Below are 17576 nucleotides of genomic sequence, written 5' to 3'. Positions count from 1 at the left end.
CACACACACACCACACACACACACCACACACACACACACACACACACACACACACACACACACACACACACACACACACACACACACACACACACACACACACAAAAACCCTCCAACTCTACTTAATGGAGTTGGAAAGAATGTTTGAAAATTATTAAAAAAAACAACAGTTCCCCAGTCCGACCTAATTTAACAAAAACTTTGTCTGCAGGGTGCTTACTTTGAAATATGTCGGTATCTGTAACATTGCTGTTCTCATTGACTATTTCTTCATTATAATCTACTAAAACTACCCTGAGCTCAACCATCCTAAACACCATAGCAACCACCTAGTAATGTCCTATCAACGGCCTGGAACAGCCTAGCAACTGCTAATGCCATGTAAGCTACTGTGCAAAACACCATGTCAATCACAACTAGACCTACACCCTAGACTTACACACTAGAAACAAACTGTCCATACCCTGCTAAACACATTAGCAACACTTAGCAACACTATAGTAACCATACAGAACACCATAGTGACATAGTGAATCAGTTTACCCCTTATTTCTTAGTCACTTTTGAGTAAAAGTGAGTTGAGTGAGTTGAGTAAATTCAGCAAATATGGCGCCCAATTCTGTTTGAAGTTTTCAACAGTGGCATGTTTTTCAGTCATTAATGCCCTGATTTGCTCCTCTGACGACTGTCTTCTTCTGCATGGCAGCAGCAGCTGAGGCTTATGTTAATTTTAATATTCTTAGCTGTCCACCATGCAGAAGTCACAGACAAATTGTGTTTTCTCAGAAACAAAGTTGAACGAATTGAAACTGGTGGTCATGATATCAACTTATATGATTGTTGGTGTTATCCAGGAGAGTCCAGTGTTTCTATGTTAAGTGATATTGAAGATACAGAATGGAGAAACAAACTACCAGGACCAGCGGCCCCTACCTCTTTGCAACTCTATACATTTTATGGCAGTATCCCAAGAGCAACTATCAATACTCCCGTAGCTATTTAGCAACAGTGCATGCACTCACACATTAAAATACTTCAGATTCTATCTTTTAGATTTTTTAAGGTTTTTTGTGTAGAGTTGTGACATCACGCTTGCACCTGTGCACAAACACACATGCACACACAAAGCGACCCACAAACCCTCAGGCATCAATGCTGAAAATGTTTCACTTTTTAATGTTTCTGTTCTTCCTGGGCATATCTGGGGCTGATGCGATTACCTTAGTATTTTACTAGCTGCATGGGTAAATGTAATTTCCTGCAAATCACTTTTAAATAATGGCTCTTGCCTCTCGTAAACCTGGTCACATTGTTATAAAAGTACTCCCATCAACAGTGTATAAGGCTGTGTCAAATGTAAGAATAATAGTCATTAAACTATAAATGCATCTTGGAACAGAAATCTCAGCATTTCTCTATGCTGCAGCCTGCTGCTGACCTATTCACTAGGACAGTTGTAGTTATTGGCTCTGTACAATCTCACAACAAATCTATGGTTTGTGTGTCACCCAAGCTGGTCTGATGCAGAACTGATCAAGTCAGTTGGAAGGAGTTTAATGCAAGTTATATCTGATATCATGCCTCTGTGTAATCTCCGTAAGACATCCTGGTAGCTACACAGAATGATAGCCATCAGGCCTCTGAACTTATTCCATACTACTAAGTATTGAGACTGCTTGCTCTGCCTTGCTCACTGTATTAAATGGCTAGATGTGGGGAGTTGAATCTTTATGCACTTGGGCAGATAATTAAAGAGACATTAAAAGAGGTAAGATTGATGATGACATTCATTTTTGACCATATGCTACTGATCAGGGTTGGTCATAGCACTAAGACCTTTGTAGTTATCTTCTTATAGTTGTGGGTATCATCAAGGGGGTGCACAAAATGTCTTTTTATGTTCCTTCTGCAGTTTGTGGACTTCTAAATTAATCGTCTCAATGCTTTGTCCTTTTGTTTCCCAAACACTTAATTTTAACGCTGTCCCAGCATTTCATAACATCCACGATCAGGTGTGGCGTGTGCGTGTGTGTGTGTGTGTGTGTGTTTATGTGTGAGTGTACGTGTGTCAGGGAGAGTGCATAGCTCCATAAAATATTCATAGCCAGCATTCAGCGACATTATTCCTAACATCAATATTGCATTGGGCCTTTTTAAATGCCTTTGTTTCAAGGCACTTGAATGGAGCCCGCACTGTTATGCAGTTCTGTCAGAATCCATTCTGCCTGTATTGAGACACATCTTATGTAGATGACAGGTAGGCAACAGGAAGCATTAATGGTAGAGGAGCTGAGGAGAGAGACAGACTGTACAGTAACTGATGGAAAGGTAATAGGGGAAAAGGTAGAAGACATTCATTTTGTTTTGATATTTGCACAAGGGTAATGATATTTGAAATGATTCCCTCTTGAGTACTTGGTGATAATGGCTTTTTATATTTGAATTGGCTATTGCAGTATTGACCATAGCACATCATTTTTGACCATGTCTACATTTACTGTTTGTATTAGAAAGCCTTTATATGCACACACATATTTCTCCTGACTGTAGTCACTTAAATCTAAGTTGTAGAATCTGAGCAACTCTAGCCATAAATGTTCCATATAAACTGACAGAGATCTGATTTAAGAATAGTGTCCTAAAAGAACTGAAGTACTCCTTTGTACTTCTGTTCAAGGTCAACTTCTGAAAATAATGAGTTGCTTTTCTGGAAAGACCGACTCAGTCTGACCCACTTGTAATCCAGTCCTCTTCAGATTAATGATACTTCTATTGTTCTGTCCTTCCATCTTTTTGTTTTCAAGGCTCAATGCACTGAGCCATCAAAACACAGGTTACTGGTCCAAGATGATCCTATCTTTGTATCCAGTACCGGGCCAAACATCATCCACTTATACTCCAAAGATGCAACATTTTTTTCTTTCCCTTACATGGACACTGTCCTTTTCCTCCCTCTGGTCTGACTCAACCATTCTCTACTTCAAAGCCCCCCTCTCCTACCCAGTGCCAATCTTCTACAGTCGAATGAAAAATGCGTCCAATATCCCAGGGGACAGGGCAATATTGACTGGAAAGCAATAGAGGTGAAGCAGACAGATAGCATCCAGCTAGTGATAGCAGTCTTTGCTTGGGTTAGCACTTGTGGAGAATCTACTGAAAAGACTTTTTTGCTCTGCTGCCTATTTTCTTGCCATCATTTCTTTCTCTGGTCCAGGTTTTGGTCAAGCTCAACACTTGACATTTTTTGGTGTATTTTGAGATTATAAGTAAACCTACCAATTATTTATTATTATTGTTATTATTAGTTTTTTTTTACTATTTGATTCATTAAGAACAACAAAGTTCGGGCATTTTAGTATTTTCCTCTTTCTTAATTTGGCAAGAAATGTGAGTGGGTATATCTGTCTGTCATGTTGGAATGCTTTTACAGGTTTTGCACTCCTGAGTTTCAGTATTGCTGACTGGTGTGTAGGAGATTGGTTGTCCTTCAAACACCTGCACACATACACTTGCACATTAAACAGTTTAATGAGGTGAAGCAATGGTTTGGTTCCAAAGCGTTATCGGTTATTGTATATTTAATTCTTCTTTGGCAGAACTGTAACTGAAAATCCGTTTCTTCTTGTAGATTTTGTTTCTTCATTTGATTTTGTTTCTAGTCTCATGACAGTTTAAGTATACATTTATCCAAAATGACTGTCCAGTTTCATGCCACAGAGAGTATGCTGATTGCTCAGGTTAGCCCATGAGTACCACTAAAGCTTTTTTCCCCCCTGAAAAGTCTTGTATACTTTCCACTCTCTGTCATAGTGGTAGCAGTAGCAACAGCCAAAGCTTCTTGAGTAAAGGTAGCTTAGGTGCATTAGCAGTGCCAGCAGGGAGGCGTGGATTGTGGGGAAATGGTGAATGTAAAAGGCCATTAGGAGGCTCCCTGTGTGTGTGTGTCTGTGCGTGCGTGAGTCGGAGCCCGATGATGGATGGAGTGTGCTGACGTGTGCAGCCCAGTGGACTGTGAGACTGGACATGGCTGGTCTCTCTCCGTCTCCCTCCATCTCTTTCTCCCACTCTCTGCCTCACTCCTTCTTTGCTTCACTTCCTCAGGGCCAAACATGTCATGTCGCCACTGCTCACTCTCTCCTTCCTCTCTATCTTTTTCTATGTTTTTCTCTGCACCCCCCCCCTTCCCGTCTCCTCTCGCTCTCCCCTGCTCTCTGACATTTAGTGGTGTTGCAGGGGCAAATGGCAGCTTTAAGACATCAGACATATTTTTATTAGACTTACCCGTCATCTGCTCAGAGCCAGAGGCATGGCATGGTGATCAGTTTGACCAGTCTGTCCATCATGATTCATCACTGTCTAGATTTTATAGGCATTTTCACAGGTGAGTAAAGAGATAAATGAGATTTCTCAAATAGAATAAGAGATGAAAATCCTTCACATTGACAGATGAATGAGTACCAGTTATGTCAAGAAAAACAGAATCAAAAGGAGGGAAAACAACAACATACTCTACAGTGTGTATACCTGTTATCTCACATCTGAAGTTGTAAATGAATCAGGTATATGAAACAATATATAATGTCTTGTCTAACAGTATGTTTTAGTTGAGATGTATCATGGAAATAATGAGTGAAGAATGTTATTCTAATAGATCGCAGTCTTAAAAGGTGTTTCCATTCTATGTGTCATAAAGTAATTAATGAATTAGACTTCTAACAGCTAATTCATGATGGATGGTTCATTTGAAAGTGTAGGAATTTTACTCTAGGTATTTTCCTATGTGTGAAATGCATCACACAACCAATCAATATTCAGCATCACTCTCAGGCAGCCTACCTGTCGACAAGGCTATCTTTCACGGCTCTCTCAAGATGTTTCCTGAGCAGAAGTTTATTAAGATCCTCACTGTCTTCATTCAGTCTGTCATAATTTACTCAGGCACTCGCTCTGTCTGTTCAGTGTTTATTTTACCTTGTCACCACAGTTTGATTCCTAGCAGAGGAAGACTTTCAGGGTTTCAGGGACGTTCCTCCTCTTCTCTAATCAAGCACACTGTCGCAGTATAGGGAGTGCGTTGCTAGGCAACTATGAGAACCCAGTGACAGGGTTCAAATGGTGGTCTTGTGTCTGCAGAGAGCGTGCTGCTACTGTCTATATCACTATTTCATTGGATGGATGATTCCTGGGTCGTTGAAGTTACATTGTTTTCTGTCTACTACATATTGATAGTCAGATCTCACTTCTGTGTAAATTATTTGGAAATCATTCAAAAATAATTTTAACTCTCTGAGAGATGTTAACTGAATGTGTTATGTAAGATTTTTGTGATACTGACTTCTACGTTTAACTTCTTTTTTCAGTGTTGATTGAGCATTATTTCTCAATGTTGCCCCCTCTTTGCAACCTCGGGAATAGCAAGGGCATGTGGGTTGAAAAATCAATATACAAGTATATTGGCCAATATATATGCTTCATTAGCACTATAATTGCATTTGTGACCTTTTAAATCTTTTGGGAGGTGCTGCCACAGTGGAGCATGCAGTACAAGATGCATGTTAACGTGGCTTTTATGTTATAAATACCAATGATACTCCGATGGTTTACAAAAGAATGTTTACTGCTCCGAATGAACACGTACTATAATATATCTATCAAGTCTTTCACTGTCTGTGGATAATAAGATCATTTCATATAATATAATTTTTTACACATTTTTTTATTATTATTATTTAGAAATCCTTTTTAGGTCAGTTGTTTGATTTTTACATTTAGAACATATTGGGCAAAATAGAGCATATTGACAAAGGTACAAACATCATGTCCTAAAACAAGATACAAGGTGCACTGTGTAACTCCTATGGACAGCATGACTTGAGCATGAAAGTGGAAATTTACAAGTAGCCAGTCATGCATTATAGATAGCTCTAGTGGCGGGAATAGTACACACCATTCTCCCAAGAGGTACATTGTTGTTATTTTACATTTTAGCATTTGGTAGACCCTTTTATCCAAATGGACTTAGAAGCAAGGCAAAACAATCAAGCATTCAAGGACGGTGACTCCTAAATGAGCCATGGTACAAATTCTCAAGTAGCTGATCAGGTGTAATTAAAGAAGTCACGTTGAGGTTACAGTGCTATCTTTGTTATACTCTTAGTATTGAAAAAAGTTACATTAGGTTGCTGTACATTATAACAAACCCCTGCTTCAAAAATGTTAAAATCAGTTCAAAAGTGTAGGATGTCAATCGTGAGGTAAAATGTCATTATTGCTCCACAGGCTCGAGGAAGAGAAGACCCGGGCATCAGCGCAGGCTCAGGCTGAGGCTACGTCCCTTGTCAAGGATGAAGTGTCCAGGATTCTGTCTGCCGAGCGGGCCATGGCCAAGGAGAGCCTCCAGCAGGCTGTTATAAGGGAGAGGATCTCCACCGAGGATGAGAGGCTCCGTGCTCAGCTCTTTGTGAGTCCATCCACCAACAGCACTGATGTATGGTAGCTACGGTGCACTGTTTCATTCATTTTAACATTTAGTTACATAAATCTGCACCACCGTATCAAACAGACGTGAACATTTTAACTGAATGACCTTGCAAGCGCAGACTCACTGATGAGAGCAATTTTTACATGAAGACAGTCCCATTTTATGTTCACATGCTCCCGTTCTAGCACACAGACGCACAGAAGTGAACCCATTTGCTGTAATCGATGGGTCATGCCTGGTACAGTGACAAATGTCAGGGCCGTGAGTGTGCGAGCATCTCTGTGAGCAGTAATTCACAGAACCTTCTTGACTGTGTCGACCCTCACCCACAGAAACACACACAGTAAATTTAACAGTTCGTTTCAGTTGTTTCTATAGCATAGCAGTTTCTACATTATACCAACTCTGAGAACAGTTTTTAGTTCTTTTTAAATAATGCTCACTTAGTAAAACTGTCTTTGCTGTATTCACATCATGCAGTTCAATATTTTTGTCCTCTTTCATATCTCTGCCTTTTCATCCTGCTGTATTATGGAAAGCTACCTTCATTTTAGGCAGCCTGTGTCTTTATTTCCTGTAAATTGCCCTTGTAAACATTGTCAGATGAGCGTTCGTCACCACACACATACACAGGCAGCGTATTGTTTTAAAAAAGAAAACACATTTTCCCTGGAGTGCGGCTGGTGTTTACAAACCTATGCTATTGATTATATAGCTCATTTCACACGCTCATCGCCGTAATAGAAAAATGAATCATTTTTTGAGAGAGAGAGACAGAGCAGGAGAGGAGCGTTGACGTGATTCCATGCCGCAGGACAAGCGTATGAGGGGTCCCTCATTTGGAACGGCGATCAAAACGAAAGAAAAAAACAGGCGTTGAGAAAGATGGCGAGTTGGGAGGGAGACGCCTGACGTGATGTGGGTTTTTTTTTTCCCCTTCAGCATCTGTGACGAAAGCCGTTTCAGTCGTAGGTTTTCTGTAATTTAATTTGCGTTGTTTTTCATAGGAGGGCAGACAGGACAAATGAGAGAAGGAGATGGGAGGACAGGAAGAAGGGCAAAAATGTAACACCTGCTTTTTATCTGTAATATATGTGCAAGTTCATGGTTGGTAGATGTTACTGAGCTGTCAGAGACTGGATTTCTTATGCATGTCATTCCCTGCATACTCTTGAAGTACTAACTCTGTGCACTTTAGAGAACTTTTCCTCCAATACTCCTATGAAGGTATTGCTTGTAGCCCCAAGGCTAACTTGGGGCCATTATCTTCCTTTGAAACCATAGATAGCAAGTAACAAAGTGACTGTGCATTCAGTACAAGACTTGGCCTACACACACACACACACACACACACACACACACACAACATACACAGTCTTTGTTTAATTGTTCTTGTCCATTACTTACATTTTCTTTAAAATTCCAGTTGATTTACCCTCCAGTCTCTACTTTCTTAAAGCATGCACATCGCAGTGCAAGAATCATTGTCAGAGAGGGTTTTACTGTTTTAAAATGGTGTGTGTATATGTGTGTGTATGCGCCTATGTGATAATTTCCTCTGTTTGAGCATTCTTTTGGAGTGCCAGAGTTTTAATAGAATCCGACGGGTTATCAGCGGAGGCACAGTGCCGTTCGCACTACTCATGTAATTGTCAAGTCAGACGCTTCCACACAGGCACTGTTCTTTTCAACTGGAAATGGACTTTTCCGTTTTAAAAGGCAGCCTCTCGCCCAAGACGTCTCCCTCCCATTGTCATTTCACTCTGTGTTTGTCAAACTCCAGGATTGTCCGCTACCCGCAGTGAACTCATCTTTGATGAAACATAAAACGTGTTTTTATGTCTTTTTTTGTTTATGTGTGTCCCTGTCTCCTGTCTGTCTATCTTTTTGCCCTTCTGTCTCCTATTGTGAGACTTTTTCCCCCTTTATACTCAAAAAAGGCAGAAAGACCAACTGCTAAGATATTCAACCTGAAATATGTGTATGTGAGTGTTTAAATATTGGTTTGCTTATCTTCACATGAAGAGCTTTTAACTACTTCTGTCATCAAGCACAAGCCTCCTCTGCATAGGTTACCCATTAAATTAAATTTACATTGTTGTAAAGCACATAAGCATCAGTAATTGGAAGGTGAAATTGGTTCTGATTGCTGGGCAAAGTCAATACGTTGATCGAGAAAGAGCTCCGGGGAGAGGTTGTGGTTTGCTGTACTAAGCACATAATCTGGTGGCTGATATAGCTTTCAGAGGTGATTTATTCAGTCATATTTCCTAGTATACCTGTGAGCACCTCGTGTATAATCTTATAGACTGTTCCTTAATGTCCTTGAGCAATTAATCAGTAAGATTAAATCTAATTTCTGTATTAAGACTGTAATCTATTCTTGCTTTTTTACAATATTTATCTTGTCTCAGTACACAAAACGCATTATGACTATTTCCTAGGGCTAAATCCTGTAATAAGTCATATGAAAACCCTTTGACATACATAAAATTGTACGTCTGCGTGTCTTCCATTTTCGAAACAAAAAATATAATTTGCTTAATTTACAGATGGGTCAAGAGGAGAGGCGTACTATAACCTACAAAACTTTTAGAGTGCCCACTGCTGGATGAGGTGGCAAACAACAACATAAAAACAAACGGTCTAATGCACTACGGGGGACATTTTAAAAGTCGAATGGCTTCATTATAATTTGAATATTATTTTTTCACATCAAGTTCGGATGAATGTTCAAATATTGAATAAAAAGTGACAGCCCTAATGGTGAACTTGTTTCCATATGGCCAGTGACTTACTGGCTAATGTCTTAATTTTAAACTATATTTGCATCAACAGTAAAAATGTCGTTGGCAGATGCTTATACTGACTAAATACAAGAGCCACAGACTTAGAGAAAGAACTCAGATGATCTTTGCTGCTAAAGTATCTGTCTTGCAGGCATGACCACACATCTAGTCCTGTATCTTAGCTTGTTTAACAAGGGACAAGCAAGATGGCTAAAGAGCTGGTCTGCAGCACATTAAACAGCATGTAAAGATACATGCAGGCATTACCCTGTTTAGATGCTGGTGTGGTGCCCATTCTTCAATACCCCTGCTAACGAAACCTTGTATGCCCATGGAATGAATGCTACAACACACGTTTGTTTACTGTTTCTCTCGTTCCCCTGCTGGGGCTCAGCCTGTCAGCTGCTGTCAATCAAACATGGACACCTACACATCCCCTCCAGCTACTAACAAGAAAAGGACCATTTCTTCCTCCTAATGATAAAAAAAAAAAATCTATTAGCAATAAATTAAAAAATAACACATTGACATTTTTGTCTGCAAAAAGAAATGAACAAATAGAATATCAGTTGGAATTAAGCAAGTTTTTCAACCTTGTGTTTGAATCTTTAAACTTTCTGAGTGATCAATACACATTACTCTGCTGTGTTCCCACAAAATAACTTCTTTCTTGAAAATTACTGAAACAAGTCACTGTGTTTTGAAAGCTACTGAATTTATCTCAGCCCAACAGCAGTTTGGGTGTCAAGAGAAATGGCATTATTAGTATTTACAGTGTTGTGCAGACTGAAAAAAGTTGAGAGAGCATTGTGAAGGTAAACTTTATTGTCAGTCAAGTCCATACATATGAGAGATGCTCAGCAGAATGAAATTGCATTTACTCCTAGCTCAATGCAAAATAACTGCATGAGCTGCACCCTTCACAGAAACATGGCATTTGTCATCAATCAGTTTATCTATCCAACTGTGGAGGACTGTTTTTTTGCCTTCAGCTTGATAGTAGGCAGAAGAAAGTGACAGGGAACATTGGAGACAGAGACAGCGGTCTGACATAGGTCTCCTTCTGGACTCAAATACTAGACGTTGCAGTTATAAGGTCTGTGCTTAAGACAGGTGGACCACCAGGAAGCTTCAGAGTTTTTGAAATGTGAGCAGTACAAAAGGCCTATAGTATAGTACTGGCATAAATTGTGTGCTTTCCCACCTTTTCTCATTTCATCTGTCTCTAGGCAATCTTAAATATCATACCTGATCTTATCTCAAGTTGGTGTTCTGTCAAATGTATGGTGTCAGTGTTGAAAACATTGCTCAGGTTGTTTTAACCTTACTCTGGTCTATTGAAATTCAGTCTTTCCTGTTGTAAGAATGAAAGAAAAAGACACTGGAAGCCATTTTCTATAAAGAGTCTATTAAACAAGGTACAATATTTAATCAGACTTTAGATGTTTTTATTGCATTGTACTTCAGATTGTTTTAATTGAATGTGAATTGACCTGCACCCTGCTCTCCACGTTCATTGCCGCTGAAAAAAACATTTGTCTATGGCAGCTGCGGTTCTTGTGCTCTTTGTCCGGCGCGGTATTGATTTGTCCCCCTCATTAAGATACAGGTCACGGTGAGCAGCAGGACCCCATACATTCTCTCCTCTCCTTCACACACAATGAGAACGATGCAGTGAGCGGTTATACCTCCCCATGCTCACCTATAATGGCCATGACCCCCACAACCATAGCAGCACCAATTACACTGACACCCATTCAGGAGAATTGCCCCAAGACATGGGGTTCAGACTGTGGCGGGAATATTTTAGATTTCATTGATTTGGACTCCGCCGATTGACTCTGGTCCTTAATGTATCTCAGTTCTGATTCTTGTCATGTGAAGTGCCAAAAAAATTTTTAAAAATAATGTGGAAAGCTAAAGCAAAAAACACTTTTAATTATAGCATATTCTAGAAAGACATTTACATTAGTTCGCCTTAAATAAGAAAAAAATTGATTATTTTTGTTCATAAATGAAAGGTACAGTAACACAAATATCTCCTCCTTGTAACTCACAAGTTGAATTCCCACTGTTTTTAATTTACTTTTACATGTTTTACTTGAGTGCATTGTGCTTGTACTCATTGTCTTTGAATAAGTATGAATAGTCTTGTTGTGGAGCCCAGCATGCCTACATCTAATCTGGACTACCAATAGGGTAACCTAAAGTACTCTAGTGAACATTTTTTGGGCATAGAAATTGAGTATGTTTAATATAAATTGCAGTTGTCAAGTGTAGCTGGGGCCCTAGATGTTTAAAACCACCCTGGTGGGAGCGCTTGTCCTTCAGGCTTTTCCTCCACCAGTCACTCCCTTTCCTGTCAGACTGACTGGCAGTAGCCAGCCAGCTACACTACCAGTAATTGAAACTTCACAGCAGTGTGTATTGTCATTGTCATTGTTGTTGGGTTCCTGGGGTTCTGTTGTGTGAGAGGAACATGTTCAATGTCAGCGCTCACACGTGTTCTGCAACTCAGGGGGAACCATAGTAATGAAAAGGGGAACATTGGCACCCAGGTAGATGGTGGTTAGAAGCTGCAGTATGTTTGAGATTTCTGTATAGGCTTGTGTCACATGGTGTTTTCACCCTCTTGTGTTCTGTGATCATTAATAAGAAAGGTAGCAGGCAAGCAGATGTAATTACTGTTTGAATGAATGACATTTAAATGAACCTTTGATTATCCATAGTTTTTTACAAAGTTATTATTGCCCTTTTTTCTCTCGAAATATAGCGTTTTTATTGACATAGTAGAAACATTCTTTGAGCACAGTTGCTACGTTTAACAAAGGGTCAGAGTGGACAAAATCACACCGAAAAAAAATAGTTGCAACACTTACAACTAAATGGTTTTGTTTTGTCAACTGAATAAAGACTATAATGCCAGAATCACTCTCAATAAGTGAGATTTAATGAGTAGACAGCCTAGTGTGGATGAAGTCTGATAGGTGACTTAATCTAGTCATGATCACATAGGCCTCATCAAGGAGTTACTTAGTAGACTCATTACACTTAAATTAACACTTAATTGGGTAACAGGTCAATTAACAAGTCATGTAACTCTCTTATTCACAGTCTACATCCAACTGTCGGTTCTCACATCTGTGTTTTAATGAAATCCTAGACTTACGCGCTCCTTTCTTTTGATTTTCAACGACTTGGCTCCCCGCGGCGCCAAACTAGCCCAGTAGCTAATCAATCACTGGCCACGGCGTTTCAGCCAGACACAGGCTCCAACCCTGAGGCAGACTTTTCAATCAAACCCAGAGTCATCAATCTTTCGCTAGCTCCTAACAGTAGCCTGGGTGGGGTCTACCTGCCAGCAATGGTTTTGTCTGCTGTTAGGAACTGGTCCAAAACACCCAGCTTTTATGTTTACTTTTTACTTTTTTTTAATTTTAGAATTTAGTTGACAAACTGATGAAAGGAAATCAACTATATGCAACAATTGGATATGCTTTGATTTCCTGAATCACCAAAAATAAAAACTAAACAAAAGCTTTATCCAAGCAGTATCTACAGTACACCACCTTGTAAATATTCATTATTTTTGACTGAATGCCATTATGTCAAAGGTAAATTCTATGGAGAAAAGAAAAGAAAATGTATATTAATAATTGAAATGACTGAAACCCACCACCAATGTTAACCCTCATAAGGTAATGTATAAGCTGTAATTCAACAAGACTATGAATTTATAACCAGGCCTGCAGCTCTTTGAGGATATACTTTGGCACAGGGGTGCTTTAAACCAAATACTAACGTCAGCATTTTAACTAACTATTTAATGTGTTTATCATCTTAGTTTAGCAAGCTGGCATTCTAACATTTGCTAATTAACACTAAACACAAAGCACAGAGGCTGTACAGAGGCTAATGGGAGTGTCATTAGGTTTGCGGGTATTTGGTCATAAACCCAGAGTATCTATATTGAGGACATCTAAGGGGATCAGTCATTATGATTCACGATCCTGGAATCCTGGATGTCTGTACCAAGACTAGTGCCAGTCCATTCCTTAGATGTGTATATGCTGTATTTCACTGGACAAAAACTTTGATAAGTCAGGGCATCACCAAAGACACTAGGTTTCATTTATGGGTACCATGAATACATTTGAATACATATCTTTTTTTTTATCGTTGACATATTTCAGTCTAAACTTCAGTCTAAGTGGTGGACCGACTGACTGACTGACTGACATTAGCATTTTTAGAGCCATGCAGCTAAGAATTCAGAGGAATAATGAAACCACATGAAACTTCAGCAGTGGCACCTATGAAATGAACCCAGGATTTTTGTGATGCAGACTGAATTCCTTGGCCCCCTTGTGTTTTCACTAGCGTTTATGTGTGTTTGTAAGTTAACTGATGTACAGGTGTAGTTTCAAAAGTGTGTATTCATGGTTTCACCAGTGCGTGTGAGATTCAAAGTTGGAGTTGTGTCGTCTTAAACCCTCAAACAGCACATGTAGCGATATTCTGACACCAACTGTCATTTGTCATCAAGAGATGATCATCGGTAATTATACTAATTGAGTCTTAGTCTTTTATGGTCCATCTGAGCATGTAAGTTTAAGTAAGGCTCATGATTAAATAGTTTAGCTTGATGAGACTTTAAGTAAACATTAACCTCTTAGATTTAGTTGTTGTGCCTATTGTATTTGCTTAATTAGAGTTATGAATGTTTGCTATTATGTAGAGATAAGGCCAATTATGCATTTCAATCCAGGGTCTTGTTCGACAAATCAGTCGGATGTTGTTTATCATACCTTTGTCATTCCCTCTGTTTTCATCTTTGTTTCCTACTGTCTCACACACACACACACACACACACACACACACACACACACACACACACACACACACAAACCAGTCGCTAATGTGATGATCCATGATTTTTCCACCACCTCTGCTTTCACAGCAAGGGATAATGCAGCATACCAAGACTGTTTGTTTGCTCACGACACACATACACACACACACACACACACACATACACACACACACACATGCCCACATGCCCACACGCCATGTCCATCCTGTCAGAGCTCCCGGAGAAAATCAGCACCTACTCTTTCCCTAAACTATGTTCCATTTGATGCTTGGCTGGCTTGAAAATTACTTTGGGTAAAGCTTAACATTTTTAATGCAACAAGCCCCCTCCACTACCTCTTCTGCTCACCCCACTACTCCTATTCCTTCCACTCCTCTAAAAACTGCAGTCTCCGGCAAATGTCCTGCTTTTTTTTTTTCTTTTCTTGAATCTTGTGTACTTCAGTTGCATGCTGTTGCATTTCAGATACAGACGACTGGACCAGGCTGATAATGGGCCAGCAATTTAATTTCCCAGGTATTAAAGGAGACTTGCTGGGTTTTGAATTGGTGCCCGTTGGTGGTATTTAAAAAAAAACAACATTTCCTTTTCTCTCAACTTCTTTTTTTTCTCTCTCCACATCACAGAGTATAAGGAAGATTGGGGGGAGAAAAGGTCTGCATGTCTTTCACTTTTGAACGAGATAAAGAGAGGTAGTGGTACACTGTGATTTACATACATTTTGGATTTGCTCAGGACAAATTGCATCCTATCTTTGACTCAAGTTTCTCGGAGTTGTTGTAAAGGTAACCCTTGCCAGGCTTGATGTAACAATTGGATTTAAGAGAGGTGTTCAGTCTGTTTGATGAAAATTGTTGTTCTGGTGTTTTGCAGATGACATGAGGAAGACGTTAGGGTGATGTTGCATAGGTCATAGGTTGGGTTTAGATTCTTTAACTGACAGTACATATAAACAAATAGGACCACCAGCATGCCAGAGACGCTGATGAGATTGTTCTTCCAGTTTGTGAAGAACAATATTTTCCAATTTAGGGTTTGATTTGAAGGCCACAAACTTTGCATAGTGCTATAGTATTTATACATGCTCTCATAAAAAGTCATGAAAAAGATTGAAATAAAGGAATTGCACCCTCTTGAAATTTAGATTTTGGAGTAAAACTGGGATTTTGTCAGTGTTTGATTGAATTGAACAGGTTTTGTTGTCAGATACTTGATTATGGTTCACAGAACTTGAAAAAAATATTGATCAGGTATTTATTTATCGTGAAAGCATTTCTGTTGCTGTTAAATTTTAACCGTACTTACTGTATTCATCTCCATCACCTATTTTATAACTGCGACAAATTGAGTTATATATTATGTGTTCTGTCTCTGAATATTTATGCACACATCTCAGTGAAAATCTCTCTCTCTCTCTCTCTGTATTAATATCTGCCTGTTTTTGTTTTTTTCATTTATTTTAAAGTCTTACATGAGTTGGCTGATATGCACTCTTGATATGTAATTATATATAATTCAAGGAGAAATTGCTACCACTGATCATCTCTTTGTTTATTTATCAATGGTCTAATTAAATATCTTATAAATATTTATCTAAGGCACACAATGTCTCAAACATTGACTATATTTTTACTTAGACTAATAAAACAGTGAATGGTACCACAGCACTCCAGCATGATCAAAATTCCATTGACTGACCCAGAGGGGGTGCTACAATTACAGAACTAACAGGCAGGCACCAATAGACCTGGAAAAGAAATATATCAGTCACTTTAAGACTATATTTAGTGTTTTATTAAACTTGAATTTCACATTTAAATGGGTCCTTAGATACTGAATTGCCATCCAAGATGAGGGATTATAAAAGCCATTGAAAAACTGATAACATGAAAATCAGAAGTTTCCCTATTTGTCCCCCCTCATTTCCTGAAAGTTGCTCTCTGGAAATGCAAAATTTTCATCCTTCAGTTTTGAAAAGATTTCAGTGTGAGATGTCGAGACCTGTTTTGTTTTTGTATGCATGCTTGTCTGCTTGTTCAGTGGATACAACATAATTAAATGTTTGTGTTGTGTAAAAGGTCAACCTAAATGAGCAGATCTTCTGTCTGCACCACTGCTTTTTGGATTGTTTCCTACTGACAGTACATAGCTGTCGGTTTTGTCTCCTTTTTCCCTCTCCTGTCTTTGTAATGTTCTTTCTTTGTTCTTGGAGGGTGTCCACTCAACCATCCTTTACATATTGGCGGCCCTACCTCACCCCTGCCCAGGGTGTGGTGCCCACACACCGTGCCAGTATTAGGGTTAGACAAGAGGTCAGGCTCTAATTGGCAGGGCCTATGGCTGGCACTCTGCGCCAGGCCCTCACCCTGTCAGCTAATTGGCACTGCGAGTGGCCAGCGGCAGGGCCGGGATACAGCAGCGCTTCGATTGATGGATGGATACTGGTGTCAGGAAAGCTTCTTCCTGACAAGGAAGCTTGTATGGTCAATTTACTGCCTCAGCCTCAGTGGGCGGTCTATGTATTCATCCTCATTTGTTTAAACATTTTGAGAAGCTGACAAGAATTGTGTCACCTTTTGTCTGAACAGTGTTTGTAATTGACTTGTATAGACAACGACTGATCACCTAATAACGCAAATACATACTGAGTATTACTGAGAACGAGATTTCTAGACAACAGAAACAGAATTTTAAAATGTGTGAAATTTGACTTTTTTTCTCCTATGTTCTGTATCCAGCTTTCAATTAGTGAGTGCAATAGGAGATTGTTTCTTGTGAATTTCAGGTAGACATCACAGCAACTGTATTACCATCACAACAACAGAAATTGTAATTATAGCATCTTTAAAGGTAAGGCAGATTAGGTCAGTGTGATCTAAACAGGATTTGGTGGGGTTAAGAGGGTTTTCAGGGTGAGAAGGAGTAGTTAATGATAATATGACTGCCTCTTTGTTGTTGCTGTACCATAGGTTGGCATTGCGATCACTTGTATGGTTGCATATCCTTGAACTTGACTCTGGATGGGGCCAGTGCATGAGTGCCTGCCAGCAGGAAAATGAGATACACTGTTAATTAATAACTTCATGTTGTTTCATGTGAAATTAAGATATGTCAAAACATGGCAATGTGTTGAACTTGACATTTTCTCATTTTTCACACTTACTTTAACCTCAACGGCACTGTAGCAATAAACTTAAGAGTCACTGCCTCTTTGCAGCCTCTAGTATAAAGTTTTGAAATATTCAGATTTTAGTTATTCTTTTCTTTCTTTATTCTTTGTCTTTATTTTATCATTCTTTTTTACTCTGCCTAGCTGATCTGGAACTGTTCAGATATGTTCAAAGATGCAAGTATGCTGAGTTAACTCAAAAAAACATTGTGTATATGTGTGTGTGGTGTTTTTTTCTTCTTGGCTTTGACATGAGTGTTATTA

At 39.2% G+C, this 17576-nt stretch overlaps 1 protein-coding gene across 2 annotated transcripts in view; it reads left to right on the top strand.

Annotated features, from left to right (window-relative positions):
- chchd3a (coiled-coil-helix-coiled-coil-helix domain containing 3a) overlaps positions 1–17576 on the top strand; it is a 76283-nt gene that overhangs the window by 14984 nt on the left and 43723 nt on the right. For both annotated transcript variants that reach the window (XM_053313954.1, XM_053313953.1), the window contains exon 5: positions 6280–6460. In XM_053313954.1, the coding sequence (XP_053169929.1) occupies positions 6280–6460 (181 nt within the window). The remainder of the gene's footprint in view (positions 1–6279; positions 6461–17576) is intronic.

This window comes from Scomber japonicus, chromosome 23, assembly GCF_027409825.1.
Source record: "Scomber japonicus isolate fScoJap1 chromosome 23, fScoJap1.pri, whole genome shotgun sequence".
Taxonomy (NCBI): domain Eukaryota; kingdom Metazoa; phylum Chordata; class Actinopteri; order Scombriformes; family Scombridae; genus Scomber; species Scomber japonicus.
This window is presented reverse-complemented; position numbering and strand designations above follow the sequence as displayed.